General features: G+C 40.7%; 1 protein-coding gene across 2 annotated transcripts in view; it reads right to left on the reverse strand.

Moving 5' to 3' along the window:
• Positions 1–14,989, reverse strand: part of LOC125456465 (DEP domain-containing protein 1A-like) — a 31,851-nt gene extending 16,862 nt beyond the window's left edge. For both annotated transcript variants that reach the window (XM_048539585.2, XM_048539584.2), the window contains exons 1-3: positions 14,848–14,989; positions 10,666–10,931; positions 8,950–9,097 (exon numbers count right to left, since the gene is read on the reverse strand). In XM_048539585.2, coding sequence (XP_048395542.1) covers positions 8,950–9,097; positions 10,666–10,931; positions 14,848–14,895 — 462 coding nt within the window. In that variant the 5' untranslated portion in view covers positions 14,896–14,989. The remainder of the gene's footprint in view (positions 1–8,949; positions 9,098–10,665; positions 10,932–14,847) is intronic.
• Between the last annotated feature and the right edge of the window lie 11,875 nt (positions 14,990–26,864).

Raw genomic sequence — 26,864 nt, forward strand, 5'->3', positions numbered from 1 at the left:
TCCCATACCAACGTTTGTCTCAGTCTGCTGCAATGCTCCTGAGCGGTTCAGCTCAAGCTGGAAGAACAGCAATTCATTTTCTGCCTGGGGATCCAGCAGCCTTCAGGACTTGGTAGAGTTCAATTCCTTTTGGAACATCTTTTTCCACGTCCTACACCCACTCTCCACACCCCAGGTCCTGTCAGGACATGGGCTGTGGTGAAAACAGCCCATTTATTGTCACCTAACATTCCCCATTATCAGATTTTCTTACTTCCCTACCTAACCATTATTCATCCCTTTGTCAGCTTCACTGTCTTTCACTCCCTTTGGGAGTTGTGTCCATCTGATAATCACACTTTCTCCACCCGACTGTCTTCAGCATATATACCATTTCCTAGCTACTATCAGTTCTGTAGAAGAGTCACTGAACCTGAAATGTTAACTCTGCTTTCTCTCTGCAGAAAGTGTCAGTCCTGCTTACTTTTCTAGCAATTTTCATTTCTGTTTCAGATTTCTAGCATCCACAGTTCTGTGTTTTATTTCCATGTGTCAAAAGGATAAAAAAAGCAAAAAGGTAAACAACTTCCACTGTTTGGGGCTTTTGAATTGAAGGATATTGGTCTTGCCCTAAATCTGAGACATTTAGGAAAGATAATCTCTCATATGCGCACACACAGTCCTCACTGATTTTTCACTGCTTCTATTTTTATTATTTCATCAATTTTAATTTTGAATTGTGAACAGGGAATTGAGAACTGTAAGTGACTCATGGAATTTGGGACAACTTACAGTAAAAAGAAAAGAACATACCAAGCAAGCCTTTGTTTGCGAGACCAGGCTTAGAGGTTAACGGTACATGATTCTTGATTAAAGAGTTCCAACACTGGGAAGAGCATTTGCTTAAACAGATGCTAGAAGCTGGCAATTAACAAGGTCACTCCTAAGAACTGATTCTGGCAATCTTGAAGAAACCCTATACTGAAGCAGATGGCAGATGTTGAATGGCAACGGAGGAAAAGGCTGTGTCTCAGGGCCAGGAACCAGCGTTGAAGTGTTTTTTTTAAATTGTGTTTTCTGTGGAGATGAGTTTAGCCGCTGACACAACATGCATATTTGGAAGCTCCCTGTCTAAATCTTCTACAGCAGCTTCCCTACTCAGAGTAGGAAGCTTAGTATTGCTATCTGTATCCAAGTGTACTGAAAAGGTAACACTAAATCAACATTTCCAGAAGTGACCAAGGTGTCCACATTAATGCTTGTGAAACCATGCAGTTTGAAAACCACTTAAGTAATCTAATCAGTTTTGTTATTTCTTTTAATTATTGCTTAACTGTATGTGTGCCTATCTTGTGTGGGAGCTAAAAACAAATGTTTCAGGTTTAAAGAACATACGTTACTTATTTCATTTAATTTTTCTCAGCTAAAGTTATTGTGTATTTAATATTGTTAAGTCTTCTGTAGGAAATACAAAACCAATGTCTGGAATTAATCATTCACAAAATCAGAATTGGTTATTCAAAAGTTATGGTTAGGAACATTGGAATAACTATTGGGGACATTTATTAGTTTCAATTTTATCAAGTTGTGAATACACACAGACAGGCTGATTTGGTTTGGCTGTCTCCATGTTGCAACTGATTAATAACTTATGCTTGACAAAAATTAAGGGATATGGGCGAGAGACAGAGTTAGGTCACTGATCAGCCATGATCTCACTGGGTGACAGAGTAGGCTCAAGGGGCTGAATGGCTTACCCCTGCTATGTCCCTAAGCCAAATATCTTCATTAGGAGCATAATTGTAACATAAATATCCAGAATATTACATTATCAGGTATAACAGATATGGACAACAGATTTCCTCAGAAGGTAGTAGATTCAAAGTCAATTGAAAGTTGTCAAGAAACTTGGATCATTACTGTTGAGAAAGTACAGTGAGTTTGAGAAAGGAATAAAACGATTCAGACCACTCGTCATTGACCTTTTTGTGATACATATTATTGATCAAATCTTGGCATGCAGAGGACAATCTCAAAGTCTGCAGATGACATAAACATTGGAAGAATTGTAAACCATGAGAATGACAGCATAGAAATCAAAAGGACATTGACATTGGTTTGGTAGCCAGGGAGGCTTAATGTAGAAAGATGTATGCTGATGCATTTGGTAAGAACATCGAGAGACAAGATAATGGGCGGCATGGTGGCTCAGTGGTTAGCACTGCAGTCTCACAGCACCGGGGACCCAGGTTCGATTCCAGCCTCAGGCGACTGTCTGTGTGGAGTTTGTACATTCTCCCAGTGTCTGCGGGGGTTTCCTCCGGGTGCTCCAGTTTCCTCCCACAGTCCAAAGATATGCAGGTTAGGTGGATCGGCCATGCTATATTGCCCATAGTGTTCAGGGGTGTGGGGGTTATAGGGGAATGGGTCTGGGTGGGATGCTTCAAAGGGCGGTGTGGACTTGTTGGGCCGAAGGCCCTGTTTCCACACTGTAGGGAATCTTTAAAAAAATAAAATAGGGTGCACAAATGCAGAGAGGTCTGGGTGTATGTATGCAGATCGCTAAAGGTGGCAAGACAGGTTGAAAAGATATATAGAGTATCCTCTGCTTTAATAATAGGGACAGCGTTCAAAAGCAAGGAGGTGATGATGTATCTGATAGGCCTTAGCTAGAGTATTGCTTACAGTTTTGGGGCACCATATTATAGGAAGGATGTAAATACATTGAAGAGAACAAAGAAAATAAGAACTAGGAGCAGGAGTAGATAATTCAGCACTTTGAGTCTGCCCTGACATTTGATACAATCATGCTGGATCTCATCTTGGCCTAAACTCCACTTTCATGTCTGCTGTATCTCTTCAACCCCATTACTAACTTAAAAAAATCTGTTTATATCCTCCTTAAATTGACTCAATGTTCCAGCATTGACCATACTCTGGAGTACTGAATTCCACAAATTTATTGACCTTTGAAAGAAAAATTTTTTTTCATGTTTTACAATCTGCGAACCCTTAGACTACAAGTAATCCTCTCACTCTGGATCGCCCCAAACGAGGAAACATCCTTTCGATAATTGCTTTGTCAATCCCTATTAGCATCTATATACCTAAATTATAATCACTCATTCTTCTAAACTCCAGAAAGTAGAAGCCTAAAATGATCAATCTCTCTACAAGAGAAACTCCTCATCCTCGTAATCAATCTGGGTGAACCGCCTATGAATTGCTCTAATACATTTACATCCATTCTCAGGTAAGGAGGCCAAAATTGTAAGCAATATTCCAGATATATTCTCATCAACGCCTTGAATAATTGGAGCAACTCTTCCCTACACTTGTACTCTATTCCTAAATAAAATGCCAAATTCCATTTGCCTTCCTTATTACCTGCCATACCTGCATGCCAGTTTTCAGCAATTCATGTTTGAGAACACCCAGATACCTCTGCAACATAGTAAGTGGCCTTTCTGTTCCTCTAGCTAAAAATCAATGTCCTTGCACTTATCCACATGAAAATTTATCTGCTAAACTTTGGCCCATTCACTTCAGCCATTTGAAAATTTCTTAATTCTTTATCACAACTTACTCTCCCACCTATTTTAATTTTATCTACAAATTTGGCTATAATACTTTCAATCCTCACAACCAAGTCATTAATATAGACTGTAACGAGTTGGCATCCCAAGGACTTAGCCCTGTGGCACCCACTAGTGATATCTTGCCAATCAGGAAAAAAACATTCATCCTGACACTCTGCTTTCTGTTGGTCAGCCAATCCTCAGTTCAAGCAAATAAATGGCCCCTAGCGCTTTGTGATCTTAACTATTAACTTTTTTATGCAGCATCCTGTCAAATGCCTTCTGCAAGTTCAAATGCTCTAAATATCTCAGACCCCCATTAACCATGTTACAGCTTCAGAGAACTGTCAAACATGACTGACCCTTTATAAGACACACTCAGACTCTGATGAATTAAATTTTGGCTTTCCAAAATGTTCGGCTATTACTTTCTTAATAATGGATTCTAACAGTCTTCCAATGATACATTTTACAAACAGGTACATAGAACATAGAACATTACAGCACAGTACAGGCCCTTCGGCCCTCAATGTTGTGCCGACCTGTCATACCGATCTCAAGCCCATCTAACCTACACTATTCCAAGTACGTCCATATGCTTGTCCAATGACGACTCAAATGTACCTAAAGTTGGCGAATCTACTACCATTGCAGGCAAAGCGTTCCATTCCCTTACTACTCTGAGTAAAGAAACTACCTCCGACATCTGTCCTATATCTTTCACCCCTCAATTTAAAGCTATGCCCCCTCATGCTCGCCGTCACCATCCTAGGAAAAAGGCTCTCCCTATCCACCCTATCTGACCCTCTGATTATTTTATACATTTCAATTAAGTCACCTCTCAACCTTCTTCTCTCTAATGAAAACAGCCTCAAGTCCCTCAGCCTTTCCTCGTAAGACCTTCCCTCCATACCAGGCAACATCCTAGTAAATCTCCTCTGCACCCTTTCCAAAGCTTCCACATCCTTCTTATAATGCGGTGACCAGAACTGTACACAATACTCCAAGTGCGGCCGCACCAGAGTTTTGTACAGCTTCACCATAACCTCCTGGTTCCAGAACTCGATCCCTCTTTAATAAAAGCTAAAACACTGTATACGTTCTTAATAGCCCTGTCAACCTGGGTGGCAACTTTCAAGGATCTGTGTACATGGACACCGAGATATCTCTGCTCATCTACACTACTAAGAATCTTACCATTAGCCCTGTACTTTGCCTTCTGGTTACTCTTATCAACGTGCATCACCTCACACTTGTCTGCATTAAACTCCATTTGCCACCTCTCAGCCCAGCTCTGCAGCTTATCTATGTCTCTCTGCAACCTACAGCATCCTTCGTCACTGTCCACAACTCAACCAACCTTAGCGGCGTCTGCAAATTTACTAACCCATCCTTCTACGCCCTCATCCAGGTCATTTATAAAAATGACAAACAGCAGTGGACCCAACACCGACCTTTGCGGTACACCAATAGTAACTGGTCTCCAGTATGAACATTTCCCATCAACCACCACCCTCTGTCTTCTTTCAGCAAGCCAATTTCTGATCCAAACTGCTACGATCCAAATTCCTCCGCATTTTGTACAATAGCCTACTGTGGGGAACCTTATCGAACGCCTTGCTGAAATCCATGTACACCACATCAACCGGTTTACGCTCATCTACCCGTTTGATCACCTTCTCAAAGAACTCAATAAGGTTTGTGAGGCACAACCTTCCCTTCACAAAACCGTGCTGACTATCCCTAATCAATTTATTCTTTTCTAGATGATTATAAATCCTATCCCTTATAACCTTTTCCAACACTTTACCAACAACTGAGGTAAGGCTCACTGGTCTATAATTATCAGGGTTCTCTCTACTCCCCTTCTTGAACAGGGGAACCACATTTGCTATCCTCCAATCGTCTGGCACTATTCCTGTAGACAATGATAAGTTAAAGATCAATGCCAAAGGCTCGGCAATCTCCTCCCTGGCTTCCCAGAGGATCAGAGGATAAATCCCATCCGGCCCAGGCGACTTATCTATCTTCACCTTCTGAAGGATTTCTAATACCTCTTCCTTGTGAGCCTCAATCCCACCTAGTCTAGTAGCCTGTATCTCAGTATTCTCCTCAACAATATTGTCGTTTTCTAGAGTGAATACTGTTGAAAAATATTCATTTAGCGCTTCCCCTATCTCATCTGACTCCACACACAACTTAGCACTGCTATCCTTGATTGACAAAAGTAAGATTAGGGCCATTCTTTTATTCCTTAAAATACCTATAGAAAGCCTTAGGGTTTACCCCGATCCTATCCACCAACAACTTCTCATGTCTCCTCCTGGCTCTTCAAGCGCCCTAACTGAGCCTTCACATCCTATCCTAACATAAGCCTTCTTCTTCCTCTTGACCAGAGATTCCACCTCCTTCATAAACCACGGCTCCCGCACTCTACAGCCTCCTCCCTGCCTGATAAGTACATACTTACCTAGGACACACAGGAGCTTTTCCTTGAATAAGCTCCACATTTCTAATGTGCCCATCCCCTGCAGTTTCCTTCTCCATCCTATGCTCCCTAAATCTTGCCTAATCTCATCGTAATTGCCTTTCCCCCAGCTATAACTCTTGCCCAGTGGTATACACCTATCCCTTTCCATCACTAAAGTAAACATAACAGAATTGTGATCGCTATCACCAAAGTGCTCACCTACTTCCAAATCTAACACCTGGCCAGGCTCATTACGCAGTACCAAATCTAATGTGGCTTCGCCCCTTGTTGGCCTGTCTATATACTGTGTCAGGAAGTCCTCCTGCACACACTGGACAAAAACTGATCCATCTGTAGTACTCGAACTATAGTGTTCCCAGTCAATATTTGGAAAGTTGAAGTCCCCCATGACAACTAACCTGTCTCTCTCACTCCTATCGAGAATCATCTTTGCTATCCTTACTTCTACATCTCTGGAACTATTCGGAGGCCTATAGAAAACTCCCAACAGGGTGACCTCTCCTTTCCTGTTTCTAACCTCAGCCCATACTACCTCAGTTGACAAGTCCCCAAACATCCTTTCTGCAACTGTAATACTGTCCTTGACCAACAATGCCACACCTCCGCCCCTTTTACCATCCTCTCTGTTCTTACTGAAACATCTAAATCCCAGAACCTGCAACAACCATTCCTGTCCCTGCTCTATGCATGTCTCTGAAATGGCCACAACAAAGTCCCAGGTACTACCCCATGCTGCAAGTTCACCCACCTTATTCCGGACGCTCCTGGCATTGAAGTAGACACACTTCAAACCAACTTCTTGCTTGCCGGTGCCATCTTGCTTCCCTGAAACTTTATTTCGGACCACCCTACGCTCAACCTTTTCTGTATTGTAGGTCCAATCATATTAAACTGCTTCAATAACATTCCTCCAACAAGCTCAGATGTTTACTGATGATTGCACAATGCTCAGCACCATTCATGTCTCCTCAGATACTGAAGTCGTCTGTAACCATATACAGCAAGGCCTAGACAATATCCAAGCTTGGACTGACAAGTAGCAAATAACATTCACATGAGGCAAATGGGCCAATCTCCAGGACAGAATCTACGCATTATCTCTTGACCATCAATGGCATTACTGTCACTGAAATCACTCCCATTACAAACATTCTGTGGTCACCATTGATAAGAAACACAACTGGACAAGTCATATATAAACACTAGCTACAAGACCAGGCCAGAAACAAGGAATTTTAAGATGATTGATTCACCTCCTCAATTTCCAATGCTTAACCACCATCCACAACACACAAGTCAGGAGTGACATGGAATCATCTCCAGTTGTCTGGATGAATGCAGTTCAGACAATACTTGAAGCTCAACACACCTAGCCCACTTCACTGGTACCCCATCCAACAGTCATACCATGGCAACATGAGGTTTACCAGATATACTACTTGAACTCACCATGTCTTTTTTCCCCAACAGCAGTTTCCAAATCAGTGACATCTACCATCCAGAAGGTTAAGGATAGCAGATACACTGGTGCAACACAAATTGAAAGTACCCATCCAAGCCACATATCAGCCTGACCCTAACCGCATTGGGAGGTACCTAGATTTCATGGACAGCAGTGATTCAGGGCAGCATGTCACCAATTTCTCCAGGACAACGAGGGACAGGCAATGAATGTTGGCTTGGGTGGGCACTCAAAATTTCATAAATGAATACAAAACACAAAATTTAAGAAAAGTGTTCAGAGTGTGAAGTTCCATTTTCTGGTAATCAAATTAGCTCAATGGTTTTATTTTTGGAGATGGTCATGTATGGAAATGGGTTTCATGTTTGTCAAACTCCATTGACCCCAGAAGTATGATTCACCGATGAGTCAAAGAGACTAATTTACTTTGTGCCAATTTATTCTGAATCTCAGACCAGATTTTCACTTGGTGTCTTGCTATTGCTTTACGTAGCTATACATTAAATTGTATATAATTATTAGCTTGTACTTAGATTTTTAGGAACAAAAAGTGAAGTCATAGTTGTTGGGTTTAGAGTTAGTTTGTAATTTGTATCTGTATGAAGAAAGCTTTTAAAATGTTACACTCTAGGTTATTCTTTATTGTTGGTTCCTGAACAGCTATCACCATTCCAAGTATCAAATGGAGTGGGGATGAGGAGAATTAAGCATTCTTAATAGAGGCATTGTCAGGTGGTAAAGAAAAGTTCATTAAAAAGAATCATACTTTGATGATTGATGAAACAGAGTCCAGGCAAAGCAAATGCCCCATCTCAAACTAGACATTGTGCCTTGTCCTGATCTCCAAGCACACGTTTAGGCGAGGCAGTAATAACCGATAAACTACAGCTTTTGCAACAAAAGCTGCATCTATACAGCACTTTTCATGCCAAGGATATTCATAATCACTGTCAAATTGCAATCACTTCTTTCTTACCGTACAAGTGACCAAGTCCAAATTTTAACCAGCTTTTTCACATCATGACTGCAAATACATCCTTACCATTTTGACATTGCTTGGGTCTATTAAGTAATCAAGGGAATAGTTATGACAATTTACAGACACACCTATGTAGAATCAATTGCAATCCAAAATAAAATTATATTGTTCAAAGGCTTTGGGGTACAAATTATATTGAAAAGTTAGAAAATCCAAAATAGTGCGGTGAAATTTACAGATGGCTGTATCCTTCAATTAACGCACAAGTAAATTTTCTGAAGCACCACATGATAAAAAGAGTATTAGCAACATCCAGTGGCAAGAATGTGTAGTTTAAAATTCACTTGACAACAAAGCAACCTGTTGTGCTTTTACTAAAGGACAAAATACGTGGAAGTAAAAATAATTGAGCAATTAAATATACTGAAAATATTAAACTTGAGATCGAGAAAGCCGATACCTGTGACTGAAGCATATCATTTTCCTTGGACATTGTCTTGGGTAATTCACAAAAGCCACCTTTCACCTTTGTACTTGCGCTTGTAGCTTTTGTTTTGTGAAACGGAGGATGACTAGGAACAACTTTCAGTGGGGACGTCGTAGGAAATCTGTTCAAAAAGTACATCAACACAATTTTGCAATAAATTACATACATGAAGTTGCTCTGAAATCAAGTACAATGTGAAAGAATGCATTCAAAACCTTTTAGCTGTGAAAACTACAACATTAAAATAGAAAATACAAGTCAAAAGAGTCTAATACATGCCTCAATGAAAGCAACAATTCACAACAAAGAAAATACAAAATGTGAGGAGTAGGCAATTCAACCTCTGAAGCCAGCCCTGAAATTCAACAAGATTGTTGCTAATCTGGTTCAGGCATCAACTCCGGTTTCATGCCAGCTCATCATAGATTTTTGAAATGTCAGGGAGTTGACCGCTATCAAGTTCCTTTTGAGATACTTTCTAGCCTTCCCATCCCTCTGTGATAAAAAAAAATTGCAGGCATTCACTAACCTCTGGGAAAGGACATTCTATGGCATTACAGTTTTAAAGTCAGTGCCATGTTATTCTCCACGTATTTCACCTAGCTTGAGATCCCTCCACTGGTGGAACCATCTTCTCAACATCTAACTTTGTCAACTTCTCAGAATTTAGTATTTTACAATATGATCACCTTTCACTCATCTAAACTCTTAAAAATAACGGCTAAATTTATTTAACTGTTATTGACAAGTCAAACTATTCATCTCAGGAATCAGTTTTGTGAATCTTGTTTGAAAAGCGTCCAATGTCAGTATACCCTTTTTAGTTTCTATTTTTCAAATCAACCTGTTCAGAAGTGTTGTTACACACTTCTGGAGCATTTGGTATTTGAACCTAAGCCTCCTGTCTTAAAGGCAGGGACACTACAATTGCCTCTGACCTTCTCCTGTAGCCACTGTCTTTATATGGCAAGTCCACTTGAATTTTTAGTCAATGGTAGCCCCCAGGATATTATTCAGCGGGGATTCAGTGATTTAACACCATTGAAATGTCAAGTGCAGGGCCTAGATTGTCTCTTATTGAGATGGTCATGACCTAGGATTTGTGGGGCACCAATGCTACTTGCCATTTGTCAACCTAAGTCTGGATATTGTCCAGATCTTGCTATTTCAGAACCTGTGGAAATGTACTTATGGTTGAATGAATATGAGGTTTGATTTCATAATATTCAAAACTAAAGACATGTCCCTGTGAGACAAATTGGAGTGTAAGGAGGTAGGTGGTGTATAAAGGGGAGATAGGAACAAAGATGAAGAAAGAACTCCAGATTAATGTGTGTGTTTTTGGTCACAATCAAGGTAAAAATGAAATAAATTCTCAGAAGACTTGATAATCTTTGCTATGGTATAGTACTACCTGTATTTCCCACAGAATATAAGACTTTGGCTGTCTACTTTTGATCAACATATCAGACAATAAAAATTGAACCACAAAAATGTACATTATAAATGAATGCTTAGATACTGAATAATATAATTTGTATGATTTTGCCAGATACAAAATAGCTGTTGCAATTGCTTATGCACCAATAATTGTACAGTATTGAAATACACAATTATGAACCACTTCAGGATATCCCAAGAAATAGTTAAGGAATTTGTAAATGCAAAGTCCTCCATCTCTTTTCTTACCTGTAGAGCTGACTATTATCATCAAGGTTCTCTGCTCCCCATCTTCCTTTCATATCCTCAATTACGTGATTCTTCAAAAACTTCCTCAATAGTTGTAGAGTCTGTTGTCTAGTTACTTCTGGCCCAAAATTACTGTTACTTCTCAGGAGTTCATGTAACCAATCCACTGCTTCAGAAGCCATGAAACAGTTATTATATTTTTTCAAGTGCATTCTATGTTTTTTCAATGGCATTCCTGCCCTAAAAAGCTTGGTTAATTCATTCCACTGGAAAAAAAAAGTATCCAAAAGAAAACTTTTTTCAATACAGTTCTGAAAGACTTGACAACTGGACAAAAAATTTTAAAAGCCATCTCTTCATTGCAATAAACTTGTAACTATTCAGAACAAGTACAATTTCAAATTTAAAAAATGTCAAAGAGGAATGCTTTAAAAATATTCTTTCACACACTGGACATTGTTGGCACGGTCAACATTAATTGCCTATCCCGATTTGTCTTTGAGAAGACATTGTGGGCTAACTGCATTAAGAGCAAAATTGATTAGAGATCCACCTGATTACTGTCATACCAGTCACACCCAGAGCAGCCCCTTTGAAAGCAATCAGAGACAATGGGAACTGCAGATGCTGGAGAATCTGAGATAACAAAGTGTGGAGCTGGATGAACACAGCAGGCCAAACAGCATTTCAGGAGCACAAAAGCTGATGTTTCGGGCCTAGACCTTCATCAGAAGGGTCTCAGCCCGAAACATCAGCTTTTGTGCTCCTGAGATGCTGCTTGGCCTGCTGTGTTCATCCAGCTCCACACTTTGTTACCTTTGAAGGCAATGATGGCCATAGCTTCAATCCAAGATGTTAGACTTAATTATAAATTACAGACTTTTTTTTAAAAGAAAGCTTGTTTCTGGATTATTGTTCAGTTTGCAAACAATACAAAGCTAGGTGGGAAGGTGAGCTGACAGGAAGATGTAGAGATGCTCCAGTGTAATTTGGACAAGTCCAAGTGGGTCAATACATGGCAGAAGTGTGTGGATAAAGGTGAGGTTATCCACTTTTAGCAACAAACACAGCAAGACAGACTGTCTAAATGACAATATATTGGGAAAGTCAGAGGTGAAATTGCTTTACTTTCAGCAACTGTACATATTCAGGTGCAGCAGATTGCAAAAGTCAGTAAATGCTGTGTCAGCCTTCATAGCAAGACCACGAAAGTTGGAGCAGGGATGTCTTGCTGCAATTTTACCAGGCCTTGGCGAAACCTCACCTCAAGTATGATGTGCAGTTTTTGTCTCCTTATCACAGGGTTGGTATTCTGGTTATGAAGGGAATGCAGCAAAATTTTACCAGACTAACTCCTGAGATGGCAAGACAGCAGAAAGAGGAGAGACTGGGTCACTTATGACTATAATCACTGGAGTTTAGACAAACAAGGAAGGGTGGGGAATCTCAAACCTATAAAATTCTAGCAGTTTGAGAAGATTTGTAGCTCGGGTTGCAGTTGAGGTTGTAGACTTGCTTGCTGACTCAGTGCGTTTGGTTGTAGACATTTCATCACCCTGCTAGGTAACATCGTCAGTGCACCTCCGGTGAAGCATTGGTGTTCTGGCACGCTCGTTAGTTATATACCTCGATTTGCTAGGGTGATTGGCATTACTTCCAGTTCTGTTGTTCAGTGGCTTGTATGCTGGGGCCAGTTCAATGCATTTGTTGATGGAGTTCCAGTTGGAATGCCAGGCCTCCAGGAATTCCCTGGCATGTCTCTGTTTGGCTCGTGCTATTATGGATATGTTGTCCCAGTCGAATTTGTGTCCTTCTTTGTCTGTGTGTATTGAGACCAGTGAGAATTGGTCGTGTCTCTTGGTAGCTACTTGGTGTTTGTGTATCCTTATCGCCAGTTGTCTTCCAGTTTGGCCTATGTAATATTTCTCGTAGTAGTTGCTTGGTATTTTGTATATTATGTTAGTTTTATTGGTTGTGAGTATGGGATCCTTTATGTTTGTCAGTAGCTGTCACAGGGTGATTGTTGGTTTGTGGTCTACCCTGATACCTAGGGGTCTAGTACTGGAACCAACATACAAGCCACTGAAAAACAGATCTGGAAGTAATGCCAATCACTCCAACAAACCAAAGCATATAAATAACAAGCGAGACAGAACACAAACGCTTCACCTGAAGCGCGCTGACAATGTTACCTAGCAGAGTGACACCAGCTCAACAAGCAAGTCTACAACCTCAAATTCTAGCAGGATTAGACAGAGTGAATGAAGGATTTTCCTGATCAAAAGGGAGTGGGCCATTAAAGCCACTACATATGATCATGGCTGATCATCCAACTCAGTATCTTGTTCCTGCTTTCGCCCCATACCCTTTGATCCCTTACTTACATTAATCCGATGTACAAGTCTCTGGGCTAACATTAAACTAGTTTAGAGGAGCATATTTCTAATACAGCATGAAGCTTCAAGTGATCCAAGGCATGATGGAGTACGGGACTTTTATACCCTCAAGTCTTATGCTCTGACGTCATGAGAAATCATGAATGTTTCTTTTAACTGCCACCACCTAGTATTTGCTCCTACCTTTGGTAACATTCAGTTCATCCATGCCTCTAATTTTTCTATCAACTTTTCAATTATTTTTCAGTAACGCAAGTCAGTCAAGAATCAAGTCTCAAAGTTACGCACTACTTAGTAGAAGCAATTACTGCAAATGTTGAAATCTGTACTGAAAACAACAAATGCTGGAGATCACAGTGGGTAAATAGCATCCACGCAGAGACAGAGCAAGCTAACATTGAGAGTCTAGATGGCTCTTCAGAGTTGAAGTGAAGTGTGGAGGGGAGCAGCATATATGCTACAGTTGGGAGCTGGATGGTGCGGTTTTATGTGCTGGTGGAGACAAGATGCTGATGGTTCAGAATTAAGCAATCAGAATATGAGAACAGCAGAACAATGGTATGTCCAATTGACAGATTGGAAAGGACAGACAGTCCCACTGGGGCTGGGGGAGGGGACAGAGGACATGGTGACAAAGAATGTAACAAGTAAAATTCATAGAAAGGGAAGGACTGAGAGTTGGTTCACAATTTGAAAGTGTTGAACTCAATATTAAGGTGCAGAAGGCTGTAGAGTGCCAAGTCTGAAGATGAGATGTTGTTCCTCCAGTCTGCGCAGTGATTAACTGGAATACTGCAGCACACCAAGGACAAACAAGTGGGTGTGTGAGCAGGACACTGTGTTAAAATGGCCAGCTGTGGGAAGGTCAGGATCATGCTTGCACATGGATTGGAGGTATTCTGCAAAGTGGTCACCCAGACTGCTTTTGATTTCTCCAATGTAGAGTAGGCCATATTGGATGCAGCAAGTAAAATACACATGTTTGGAGAAGGTGCAGGTAGAATGCTGCTTTGTCTGAAAAGTCTGTTTAGGCCCTTGGATGATGAGCAGGGAGGTGGTGAAGTGCGAACAATCCCTGCAAAATGTAGACAGTAGAATGAGAGGAAGATGTGTTTAGTGGTGGTGTTCTGCTGGAGTTGTCTGAAATGGCAGAAGATGGTCCTTTGAATGCAATGGTGAGATGAAAAGTGAGGACAATGGGGGCCTGATCATGCTGTTGAGTGATGGGAAGGGGCAAGGGTGGAAGTACAGGTGATAGATCAGATGCAGTTGAGGACCCTGTTAACCACAGCCGACAGGAAACCTTAGTTATGGGGGGAAAAAAGCCAGATCAGCAGCATGGTTTTGGAAGGTGATATCATCTTAACAGATGAAATGAAGGCAAAGGAACTGAGAGAATGGGATAGATCCCTTGCATGATGTAGGGTATGAAGAGCTGTAGTGAAAGTAGCTATCGGAGTCAGTGACTTTGTAGTAGATGGCAGTGGACATTTTATTCCCTGTAACGGACACGGAGAGGTGAAGAAAAAGCAGTGTCGAAATGGACAATGTGAAAGTTATAGAGGGGTGGAAATTTATACAGTGCTTAAATCAGTCCTATTCCTGGAACAGTTTTGGATTGCGTTTGTCGACCTCGGAGAGCTCCACATTCCCCATTCGCACATTGCCTGCAGGCTTCTCCGTTGTACCGTACCCTCCTGACTCGTTATATTCGGCAGGCAGAGTATTTTTTTAAAGCGTTTTCCTACGAACTGTCAAAGAGCCTTTAACACCAAAAATAACTTACAAGTTTCGTAGCCCTGTAGGGACCTGACGTGATAATACGGCTTTCCATGATCTTCCAATTTGAGATAAGCTGTCAGGATGGTGGATGTAGCGGTATCACCGCCTTTGCTTGTGCAGCGCGAGCCCAAACTCGAGCTCCGCCATTATCGTACATTTGAATTTCCAGCTCGAGCACTTAGTCGCACCTCATTGGTTAATTCGTCACGTGATTCGCCAAATTTAGAGTTTAGCAGTTGGTTTGTCCCGTCGAGTTCAGGAAGTGGTACGTCATTTGCTAAACCACGAAATTATTTTCACTTTGTTACTTCTACTGCTTCATTTCTTTTTACTGACTGCTCAAGCGTAATAGTTCAGTCGCATTTATAAGAAAACGTTTTTTTCTTCTGCGTTCTTTCGTAGGACGTGCGCATAGTTGCCAAAGTCTGCATTTAGTTGCAGAGATAATGGGAACTGCAGATGCTGGAGAATTCCAAGATAATAAAATGTGAGGCTGGATGAACACAGCAGGCCAAGCAGCATCTTGAGGAATAAGTACCTAGCTCTCACATGAAATCACTAAGCTCTCTGAAAAAGCAAGGCACTTTTAGCTGAGAGTCCTCACAGAAGAAAATACAGCAGAAAATATCCCTGACAACAGGATTAGCAGAAGAAAGCTTGAAAAGACAGTGGAGAAGGCAGAGCATTCTGGAAGACGCATTCTGTGTGGACTTTGAGACACTAAGTTTTAATTTATTGTTTTCTTATTACTAGGATTTATATAAGTGGGATCTGTGTTTATTAGAACAGCTTACCTGTAGAATTTAGTTCAGTCAATGAATAGTTAGTAAGGGGGGAGTTGTTTGCTTTGTTAGTAGTTATGTTAATGTGTTCACCGTTAGGGTTAAATAAATAAATTGTTACTTTTACTTATAAAGTGAGTATTAGGGATTCTTTTCATTTGACTCTTCTAACAGATTATGAGGGGCAAGGCGAGCTTCTATTGGTGTTTCAGATTTACTTATTAGAAGGGAACATTTATGCCCTCCATAACAGATTGGGGTTAGTGTTTTCGTTTAATTATCAGAGTGGTTTGACCTTTAACCACCCCTTCATAACACTTTCTGCATCCACTAAGCCCATATGATTACTGCCCACCAGTCTCTAGGTATTAAGATGTCAGCTATTGATTAATTCCCAGGAGAGATCAAATGTTTTCTCAGGGGTTTCCCAAAAGGTTGTTATATTTATTATGCTGTGCAGAAAAGCAGGCCAATTGCAGAGGTTCAGAGGAGGGGTCACTCAACCTGAAACATTAAGACTGATTTCTCACAACAGATGTAGCTGGACCTACTGAGTTTCCGAAAAGTTCTGCTTTTGTTTCTGACTTACAGCATCCACAGTTCTTTTGGTTTTTACTTTGGCTATTTTCAGTATTCCTCTTGATTTGCAGACAAGGACATAGTTATCTAACACTTGATTCCATCTTATTGTAATGTCAATTGTTCCATTCTCCATCTTTTTTCTAAAAAAAATTGTTTTTCACATATTTATGGGTGCAATTAAATAAGCAAGACATCCCTTCTCCTCAATGAAACTAACCTGGATTTCACTGTTCTACAAACTACAACTCAATCTCTAAACACTCTTCCCTTTCTGAAATCCTTGGACATGTTGACTTGCGAAACCATGCCCATATTACCACAATTTGATGCTTATCTGTTTCGTTGAGTTAAAAAATGCTAAGTGGATGAGCAAACTGATCATGGGACTATGATATAGGAGGCTATTCAAGCAGAAGAAGTGAAGAAGAACGTGGCAGTGATTGCAGACTGCATGCTTAGAGAGATGTATACTGCTGTTACAAGTAACCAGAATTTACAAATGTGGCATTACCTGTCTGGTACCAGGATTAAGAACACCTCTTAAAGATAGAGAAGAATTCAACTGGATAAGGGGAGGTCCATCTCAGGAGACACTTTAGAAAGAACTGACAGTGAAAGTGGAATGTGGTATGAGATTCTGCTGAGAGAATTTAAAGGTTAAATTGCCAAACTTCACAGGTAAAAATAGCTTACCTTTAACTTTAATGTGGTGTGATCATCATTGGCAGAATAAGAATAAACATTCTAAACTACCTTTAGAAGGTGGTAGAGAGCCCCCTTGAATCATTGCCATCCGTGTTTAGGTACACCGCAGGTTTTTTTTTGAGAGAGGGAATTTCAGGATTTTGACAGGGCAATTGTGAAGGAAGAACAATGAGGTAACAAACCAAGATGGTATTTGACTTACAGGGGAATTTGCAAGTGGTAAAGATCTCATGGCTTTGCTGCCTTTGTCTTTTGAGGTCACGGGTTTGTAAGGTACTTTTCAAACAGGCTTGGCAAGTTGCTTTAATTCATTTTGTAGTTGGAACTCACTGCTGCCTTTGTGTACTGGTAGTAGAAGGAGAGAATGTTTATGCTGGTGGATAGTGTGCTAATCAAAGTTCACATTCCAGGATGGTGTTGAGCTTAGTTGTGTTGGAGCTGCACTCTTCCAGGGAAGTGGAGTTATTCCATTACACACGATTTGTGTCATGGAAGTGGTGAGAAGGCTTTGGAGAATCTGGTGGTGAGTTTTGAGAAGATTTGTAGCTCAGGTTGAGGTTCTGGGTATGAGTTTGCGCGCTGAGCTGGAAGGTTCGTTTTCCAACGTTTCGTCACCAGGCTTCGTCGGAGGCTCACTGATGATGTTACCTAGAATGGTTCTAGGTAACATCATCAGTGAGCCTCCGACGAAGCCTGGTGACGAAACGTTGGAAAACGAACCTTCCAGCTCAGCGAACAAACTCACACCCAGAATCTGGTGGTATTTCATCATGAATTCCCAGACTTGGGCTGGCTGTTGTAGCCATTGGACTTATAAGGCTGGTTAAGCTATATTCCTTGTCAATCTATATTCTTCACTATTGGTAGCCCTCAGGATTTACTGGTATGGGATTCAGTAATGGCAATACTGATGAATGTCCAGGGAAACAGATTCTCTCTCATTGGAGCTGGTCATTGCCTGACATTCTGTAACATGAACATGCCATTTATCAGAGATAACACTGTGTGGAACTGAAGGAACACAGCAGGCCAGGCAGCATCAGAGGAGCAGGAAAGTTGATGTTTCGGGTCAGGATGCTTCTTCAAAAATGGGGCGGGGAGAAGGGAGCTGTAGGGGCTGGTGTAGCACTTCCTGCAGGTGCAGGGAGGAGGTGCCAGGAGTAATGGGGCTAGTAGGGAGTATGGAACAGATGAAGGAGTCATGGAGAGCATGGTCCCTATGAAACGCAGATGGGGTGGGGAGGGAACTATATCTTTGGTTGTGGGGTTCGGATGTAGGTGGTGGAGAATGATACATTGGATACGGAGGTTAGTGGACAAGGGGGATTCTGTCTTTGATTTTGTTGAGGGGAGGTGATGTGAGGGTAGAGATGCAGGAAATGCAATCCGCGACCTACAATCTGACCCCACAACCAAACATATCTTTCCCTCCCCACCCCTTCCTGCCTTTCGTACAGATTGCTCTCTCCACAACTCTCTCATCCACTCCATTCTGCCCAGTAGTCCCACCACCCAGGCACCGTTCCCTGCAACTGCAGTAAGTGGTACACCTCCCCCCTGACCTCCATTCAAGGCACGAGACAAATCTTCCACATCAGACAGAGGTTCATCTGCACATCAATCAATGTGATCTGTTGCACCCTATGCTCCCAATGTGGTCTCCTCTACATCGGTGAGTCCATGTAGAGGTTCGGAGATTGCTTTGCAGAGCACCCGCACTCTGCGAGAAACGACAATACCTTCTTGTCACGAACCATTTCAACTACCCCTCCCACTCCCTGGGTGAGATGTCCATCCTGGGCCTGCTCCAGTGTCACAATGATGCCACCTGCAAACTGGGAGTAGCACCTCATTCCACCTGCGGAGCCGACAGCTCAACGGTCTAAATGTGGATTTTACCAGTTTCAAAGTCTCCTCATCCCATGACCTCTCTTCCCCACCTCCTTGACCTGACACAACCTGTCCATTTTCTCTCCCACCTATTCGTTCCTTCCACCTCACTGACCAATCCCTCTCACTCCCTACCTGCACTCATCTACCACCATCCCACCTACCTTCCCCAGCCCCACCCCTCCTTTCTCTATTTATCTCTGAGCTTCCTTCTGTCTGCCCCATTTTTGAAGAAGGGTCCTGACCCAGAACATCAACTTTCCTGCTCCTCTGATGCTGCCTGGCCTGCTGTGTTCTTCCAGCTACACATTGTTTTTTCAGTCAGATCACCATTCCTTATTCCAAACTCAAATGAGTAGAGTCCCAACCTGCTTAATCTTTGCTCATAAGACAATCCCTTAATACCAAGGATCATCCTAATGAACCTTCTCTGAACTGCCTCCAATGAAATATTTTCTTCAATAAGGAAAGTAAAATTGCGCACAGTACTCCAGATGCAATTTCACCAGCACCTTGTGCTGTTTCAGTAAGACTTTCCTACTTTTATACTTCAATCTCCTTTGAAATAAGATCCAACATTCCATCAGGCTTCCTGATTACCTGCTGCACCTGTGTGCAAGCTTTCCATCTTTTGTGCACAGGTAACCCCAAGTCCTTTTGTGATGCAGCTTTTCAGTTTTTCTCCATTTATCTACCATTCTGTTCTTTTGTTTCTTCCTTTTAAAATGAATAACTTTGCATTTTCCCAGGTTATACTCTATTTGCAAAAGTTTTGCCCACTTAATTAACCTACCAATATCTCTCAGTATACTGTTTGTATTCCCCTCACAACCTGCCTTTTCACTTATTTCAGTGTTGTTGGCAAATTTTGCTACAGTACATTCAGTTCTTTCTTCTAAGTTGTTAATGCATATTGTAAACAGTCACACTGATCCCTGTGGAACCCCGTTGATCATCAATCTTGAAAAGAATATCTGACCCCAACTGAAGAAGACCCCATTTCTGAAGGAGGGTCTAGACCCGAAATGTCAGCTTTCCTGCTCCTCTGATGCTGCTTGGCCTGCTGTGTTCATCCAGCTCTGCACCTTGTTATCTCTGACCCCAACTCGCTGTTTTCTGTCCATCAGCTAATTCTTTATCTATGTCAATATACTGCCTCCAACACTGTGGGCTTTTATCTTATGATTTAACCTTTAGTGAAGTATTTTTGTCGAATAACTTCTGGAAGTCAAAATACCACACATCTACTGGTTTTCCTCTATCTACTCTGGTTGAGACTTGGTCAAAAAACTCTAATATATTAGTTGGACAAAATTTCCCTTCCATGAAGCCATACCGACTCCACATGATTAGATTATGATCTTCAATTAAAGTGAAATGCATCCTCCTTGTACAGGCCCCATCTAATCCAGACCAGGTGCCAATGCCTCAGAAATCTGAAGCCTCCCTCCTATAACAATATCTCCTGTGCAGTGTCATAATTTCAATGCTCACCCACACATGGTACTAGGAGTAATCCCAAGATTGCCCTAGTTTAGAATCAGCTTTTAAAACTATTTCCCAACTTCCTTTTCTTTCAGGATCTCATTCTTCTCTTGACCAATTTCATAGGTACCAAAGTGGATCATAAAATCTGGGTGTTCACCTTTTGCCAAATGAATTGCTTGCAGCTGCTCAGTGATGTCCTTGACCCTGGCAAATGGCACTTATGATTGTTAAGAGGTGAGTATGAGGATGTGCTGCATTGAAGAGTGTGACTGGTTATGTAATAGTGTCATAGTAATACAGTCATACAGCATAGAAACAGATCCTTCAGTCTAGCCCGTCTGCACTGACCCAACATCCTGATCTGACTTAGTTGCATTTGCTAGCATTTGGCGAATATTCCTCCAAACCTTTCCTATTCATATACCCATCCAGATGCCTTTTAAATGTTACAACTGTGCCAGGCTCCACCACTTCCTCTGGCAGCTTGTTCCAAATATGCACTACCAATACTGCATCTCTTTAGCTACAAGCTATTTCTTTCTTTTTCCTGACTTTCTATTTCACTCCTGACACTTTAGCTCAAAATTGTAGCTACTGTTGCCAACAGCTATCTTCCATTGTGCAACTCTTCCTTAAGTAGGGTGGCTGCCTGTGAGGGAAACATGCAACTTGGGGCGGCACAATGGCTCAGTGGTTGGCCTCACAGCACCAGGGACCCGGGTTCTATTCCAGCCTCAGATAACTGTCTGTGCGGAGTTTGCACATTCTCACCGTGTCTGCGTGGGTTTCCTCCGGGTGCTCTGGTTTCCTCCCACAGTCCAAAGATGTGCAGACTAGGTGGATTGGCCATGCTAAATTGCCCATAGTGTTCAGGGGTGTGTGGGTTATAGGGGGATGGGTCTGGGTGGGATGCTTCAAGGGGCGTTGTGGACTTGCTGGGCCAAAGGGCCTGCTTCCACACTGTAGGGAATCTAATCTAATCTAAAACAAAACTTGCAAGATTTTGTGCATTCCTCTTTGCCCAAGAGAATATGGGTTGATTGCACCCATTTCTTCTCCAAGCACAATTCTCTCGCCCTAAGAATCATTTTTTTGTTGTACCCCTGTTGGTTAGCTTGGTTGTCTGGAAAGCTGTTTTGCAAAGCATAGTGCTGTCGACAGAGTCGGTTCATGGTTGAAGCCACCGTGAAGATCCTTCCTTTGCCCCTTGCCTGAGGCAAGGGGACTCTCAGATTAAAAACACCACCAGGTATCTCTCTGTCTCTAGTGAGAGCGCAGTCTATGGTCCTCTGAGACTAGGGTCACTTTCACTATGTCATGTTATTCTGACTTGTAAGCATGTGGTCATTCCTTTATTGTCATTGGGTCAAAATCCTGGAACTCCATCTCTGACACTGTGGTTGTACCTACACAACACTCCAGACATTCAAGAAGGCAGCCCATCAACAACGCTTTAAGGGGAAATTAGAGATGAGTAATAAATATTGCTCTGCCACTGATAATTGTATCCCATGAATAAATAAAATATTAAGCAAGCATATTTTCCCTTCGACAAGGAAACCAAAACATAGAAACATAGAAGATAGGGGCAAGAATAGGCCATTCGACTTCTCAAAGTCTTCTTCACCATTCATTACGATCATAGCTAATCATGGAGCTCAATACCGTTATCTCATTGTCTCCTTCTATTCCTCAATCCCTTTAGCCACAAGATCTATATCTACCTCCTCCTTGAAAACGTAATGTTTTGGCCTCAACCACTTTTACTTGGTAGTGAATTCCAGAGGGTCACCACTCTCTAGGTGAGAAATTTCTCATCTCAGACGTAAAAGGTTTACCCCTTATCCTTCAACTATTATCTCGGTTCTAGACTCCCCCACCATTGAGAACATCCTTCCTGCATTTAACCAGTCTGGGCCTATTAGAATTTTATAGGTTTCTATGAGATTCCCCCCCCCCCACCATTCTTCTAAACCCCAGAGAATACAATCCTAATCCTTTTATTTTCTTCTTATGTCAGTCCTGCCATCCAGGAATCAATTAGGTAAACCTTCACTGCATTCCCACTTTAGCAAGAATATCCTTCCTTAGATAGGGAGACTAAAATTGCACACAATATTTCTGGGGAGGCGTCACAATTGCCTGTAAAATTGTAGCAAGACATCCTTGTTCCTGTACTCAAATCCACCCATTGAAGCCGATGTACCAGTTTAACCTCACATTTATCCATGTTATATTGCATCTGCTAAGCACTGCCCGCTCACTCAACCTGTAAAAATCATACTACAGCAATCACACTGCATCCTATTCACAACTTACCCTTTCACTCAGATTTGTCATCTGCAAATTTTGTGATATTATGTTTAGTTTCCTCATTTAAATTATTCATCTGTATTGTGAATAGCTGGGGTCTTAGCACCAAACCCTGTGGTATCCCACTAGTCACTGCCTGCCATTTAGAGCAAGACCCTTATTCCTACTTTTTATTTACTATTTGCTGATAGGTTTTCTATTGATCTCAATGCACAACCCATATGCTTTAATTTAACATGTTAATCCGTTATGTGGGACTTTGCCTGAAAGTCCAAACAAATCACATCCACTGGCTCCCCAATCAACTCTAATAGTTACATCCTCGAAGACTTGTAAACCTCTCTCTTTACCAATATATTACTACATTCTCTCAATTTTTAAACATTTGCACTTCATCTGTCATGTTCATGATCAACTACCAACCCATCTTTGTAGACTCTTTGCTTCCTCATCACATCTTACTATCTCACTTAGCTTTGTATTATCAGGAATTTCTCCTGAATTTCCAACTCATTGGTAAGTATCTTCTGCTTACAGTCTATTGGTACACAATGGGCCCAAATCCCCTCACTATTTTCTTGACATATTCCTCAACTTTGCCATTATCTTAAATGCCTCCATGAGGTCACCTTTTAGCTTGTTTGTTTCTCATGAAATGAGTGTCACCTACTCAGTACTTCATCAGTGTTTCAATTTAGCAACATTCTTGTAAATCTTTACATTTTTATTAACACCTCAATATCCTTTCTATAATATGGAATCCAGAACTGTACGCAATAGTCAAAATGTGGTCAAACAAGATCAGTGTTTTGTTTTCTGAAGAAGGATCCTGACTTGAAATGTCAACTTTCTTGCTCCTCTGATGATGCTCTTTTTCTATGGCTCCATTTATTAACCAACATTACTACTTTCATTAAGTTTATATATGTACTTCTAGATTCCTTTGCTCTTCTACTCCATTTTTACTAATCCAGTCAGTTTGTGATTTCTTTGTTCTTCCTATCAAAATGCAACACCACACACTTGTCTTTCTTAACATTTATTTGCTGGATAAACAAGCATGCTGCAAGTGTACTAAAAATTCATTGATATGTAAGTAATAAAAAGATAGCAATGTGGAAAGAAGATAAAGTGGGCTAATGTAGGCTAATTTTGAAAACAAAATTGTCAAAAAATCTAAAATTGATATTGTTCTAAATCAATCCGCATTATGAATGAGGAAGAGTTTGGTTCCATTGCTGCCAGGTTATAAACTACCAAATTTGGAAAGTAAGAGATTGCTAACAACAGACTTATAATTACAGGGGATATTGATAATCCATAAATATTCTGGGATATAGAAAATATTTACGATGAGTAACCTGCAGATTTATTTTGGGATGTGGTCAGTGCTGTTACATTGGTCACTATGATATATTTAATCAAGTAAGGAAGCATTTGTTGACTTGGTTCTTTGTAGTGAGCACAGCAAGTAGGTCACCCAAAAGGAGGAAACATTTTAAAAGCACTCACCAGAATATAATTAGATCAGAATCAGAGGAAGTCAAGGACAAGCAGATTGATTGGCAAAATAAGCTAATCATAAATATGACATAGAGACCTGTATAAATTAAACACAGGAAAAACACCCATAAATATGATTTGTACTTAAACAATGGTAAATATTTAAATAGGAAATTGTAAGTTTGTAGCAAGTAAACCAAAGGCAGGTTTTCTATAAATGATTGTTGGTATTGGATCAATTTTCAAGATAAATTAGTATCATGATAGATGATAAAGAAAATGCTTAATTTTAGTCATTGACAGTTAAATTTAATTGTGCTATTCCCTTTCTTAGAATTTTTACCACTACTCTTATAATGTTCCTCACGTATAGGGATGTCTTACAGAAATTCAGCCAGGGTTTGTAGACAGCACCTTCCAAACCCATAACTGGTCTCATCTAGGAGGACAAAGGCAACAGATACATAAGAAAAAACATCCTTTTAAGTTCTATTCACTGAGTGTTGGGTCAAAATCCTGCAACTTCCTCCTTTGTGTCTACAAACCAATTAGATTGTGACAGGATTTCCAATTGAATTGTTGTGGTTCAAAAAGGCAACTCACCACCATGGGCAATAAGTGCTGGCCCCACCAGTAACTATAAATTAGTAAACAAAGAATCCTAAATTACTAGACTGAACATAAATCTAATGATCTCAGACTTGCAAGTTTCAGTTCTCCCAGCATCTTCAGATTTCTAAAGAAGAAAATGCCAACTTTTCTATGAACATGCATCCAGTTTATCACTCTAATCAGTTTAACTCCTACATTTATGATCATTTCCCTTTATCCTTGATGCTTCCATTAGAGAAAATAGTGGGCTGAATATTAGGGATCAGGAAGCAAGCAACAATGCACATCAATTATGGTATAGCACACCATTACATTGCTGACTTTCTTTGCAGCCAATTTATGATTTTTAATCGACCTAAGGCAGGCCTCCTGCCCCCTTCAGGGAGGATGCCCCACCTCTGAGAGTTGCTGGGACTGCAGTCGGATTGGAAGATGAGATGCACAGTACTCAGACTTGTGGGTAGTTCCAGGGTCTGATTGGGATTACAGCAAGGAGCTTAGAGGAGCACAATTAGCAGGTGGGAGAAGGGTGGGAAATATACATTTAGTGGTGTGGCTCTCTGATCGGACCAGGCTGGTTGAACTGGAGGCACCATGAAACTGGTCCAGAATGCTCAAATGTGGCTGTGGACACTTGGCACTAGCCTCCCATGCCATTGGGAAAAATCCCAGCAATGGTGCAAATTAAATGGCCACTTAAAGGTCTTAATCTGCTCACAAAAGGGCAGTGTGATTGACTCTTCCCCTAACATAGGTGAAATACACTTAGGAGCAGTCAAAGTTGGGTGTTGACAACTCTGCAACCTGCTCATCCAACTCCAGGCAGAAATTGAAATTCTAGCTAGTGTATTCTAATCTAAAACTAGCTTCAGTATTTAAACACCTCATTCCCTGCATTCAATGGGAGAGAAGCCAAACGTTTGCAAAATATGCTGACATTTCACTCTCTAAATCCCTGTATAATGCTGGTGAATTTTGTTATACTCCTTCCAAGGCAGCTATATTTTTCCTGAAATTTGAGGTAAATGTGGGATTCAATATAGGGTCTGCTACAGGTTGTATAAAAGGGATTTGACAAAAGCTGTAGGAAGTTGATTTGTCCATTTTCCATTTCTTTTTAAGTTCAAATTCTTCAGATCAGAATTTAGTGAAAGGATGTCTGAGATTGGCAGACTTGGATGTGGTCTTACATGTAAATTGCACCATTTCAAAATACCAACAGCATTTAGGCAGAACCAGCATCTTGTACTATTATTATATCCACTGTATTGTCCTAAATTCATACCAAACCCAATGACAAGTTCTTTTTTGACTATTAATCCTGACAAAGTTTAGTATTAGTGTAAAAAGTAAATGCTCAATGAGATATCACTATTTTATAGCAGAAATTGAGATTTTGAAGACGTTTTAATGAATTTTGATTAATTCAAGTTTTCATCCTACATAACCAGAAATTCCGTCTGTAGTGTATAAATCATTTCTAAACACGACGTATCCTCAACCATTTTATTTCAAATTTACATTATACAAATTTTGACGAGGGATACACGTTTAAATACAAAATATATTTACAAAGCCATTAAAGAGATATAAAATGTTGCTTTCTTTGTGCAGTATTTATCGATTGGAGCCACAATGCCAGCTCTCTGCACTTTTGACGTATATTTCGTTTTGACAGCCAGCAAAAGTACGCGGTACGTAGCTTGTATTGATTTAGTCCTGACATGATAATATGTCAGTTACGCTGCTTGAAATTAAGTGAAACAAAAGTTCAGTTGGTGGCCTCGTTTAATTTAGTAATGGTGAGGAGATTTTACGTGTCGTGCCACCAATTCAAATAACTTTTTTTAAAAAAGTGTAAGAAAAGTAATTGAAAAATTGTAGGAATGAACTGCCTGTTACTAAAACATTTTGTTTTACATCTCTGGGGAAAGATAGTCCGAAATTATTGACATTCGCAATTGCAAGACAGCTTAAACATAGGAAAATCCTTCAAAAACCGTGAATTCTTTGGCCAAGGTTAACAATGTTACTATTGTAAGAAATAAATTACCTTTTCATTGTCACCAAAAATAGTTAACAGGGTGTGTTACTTCATTGTGATAGTCAACATAAAACATTTATATTAGTGATCCGTTTGAGAAAT

Source organism: Stegostoma tigrinum, chromosome 8, assembly GCF_030684315.1.
Source record: "Stegostoma tigrinum isolate sSteTig4 chromosome 8, sSteTig4.hap1, whole genome shotgun sequence".
NCBI lineage: Eukaryota > Metazoa > Chordata > Chondrichthyes > Orectolobiformes > Stegostomatidae > Stegostoma > Stegostoma tigrinum.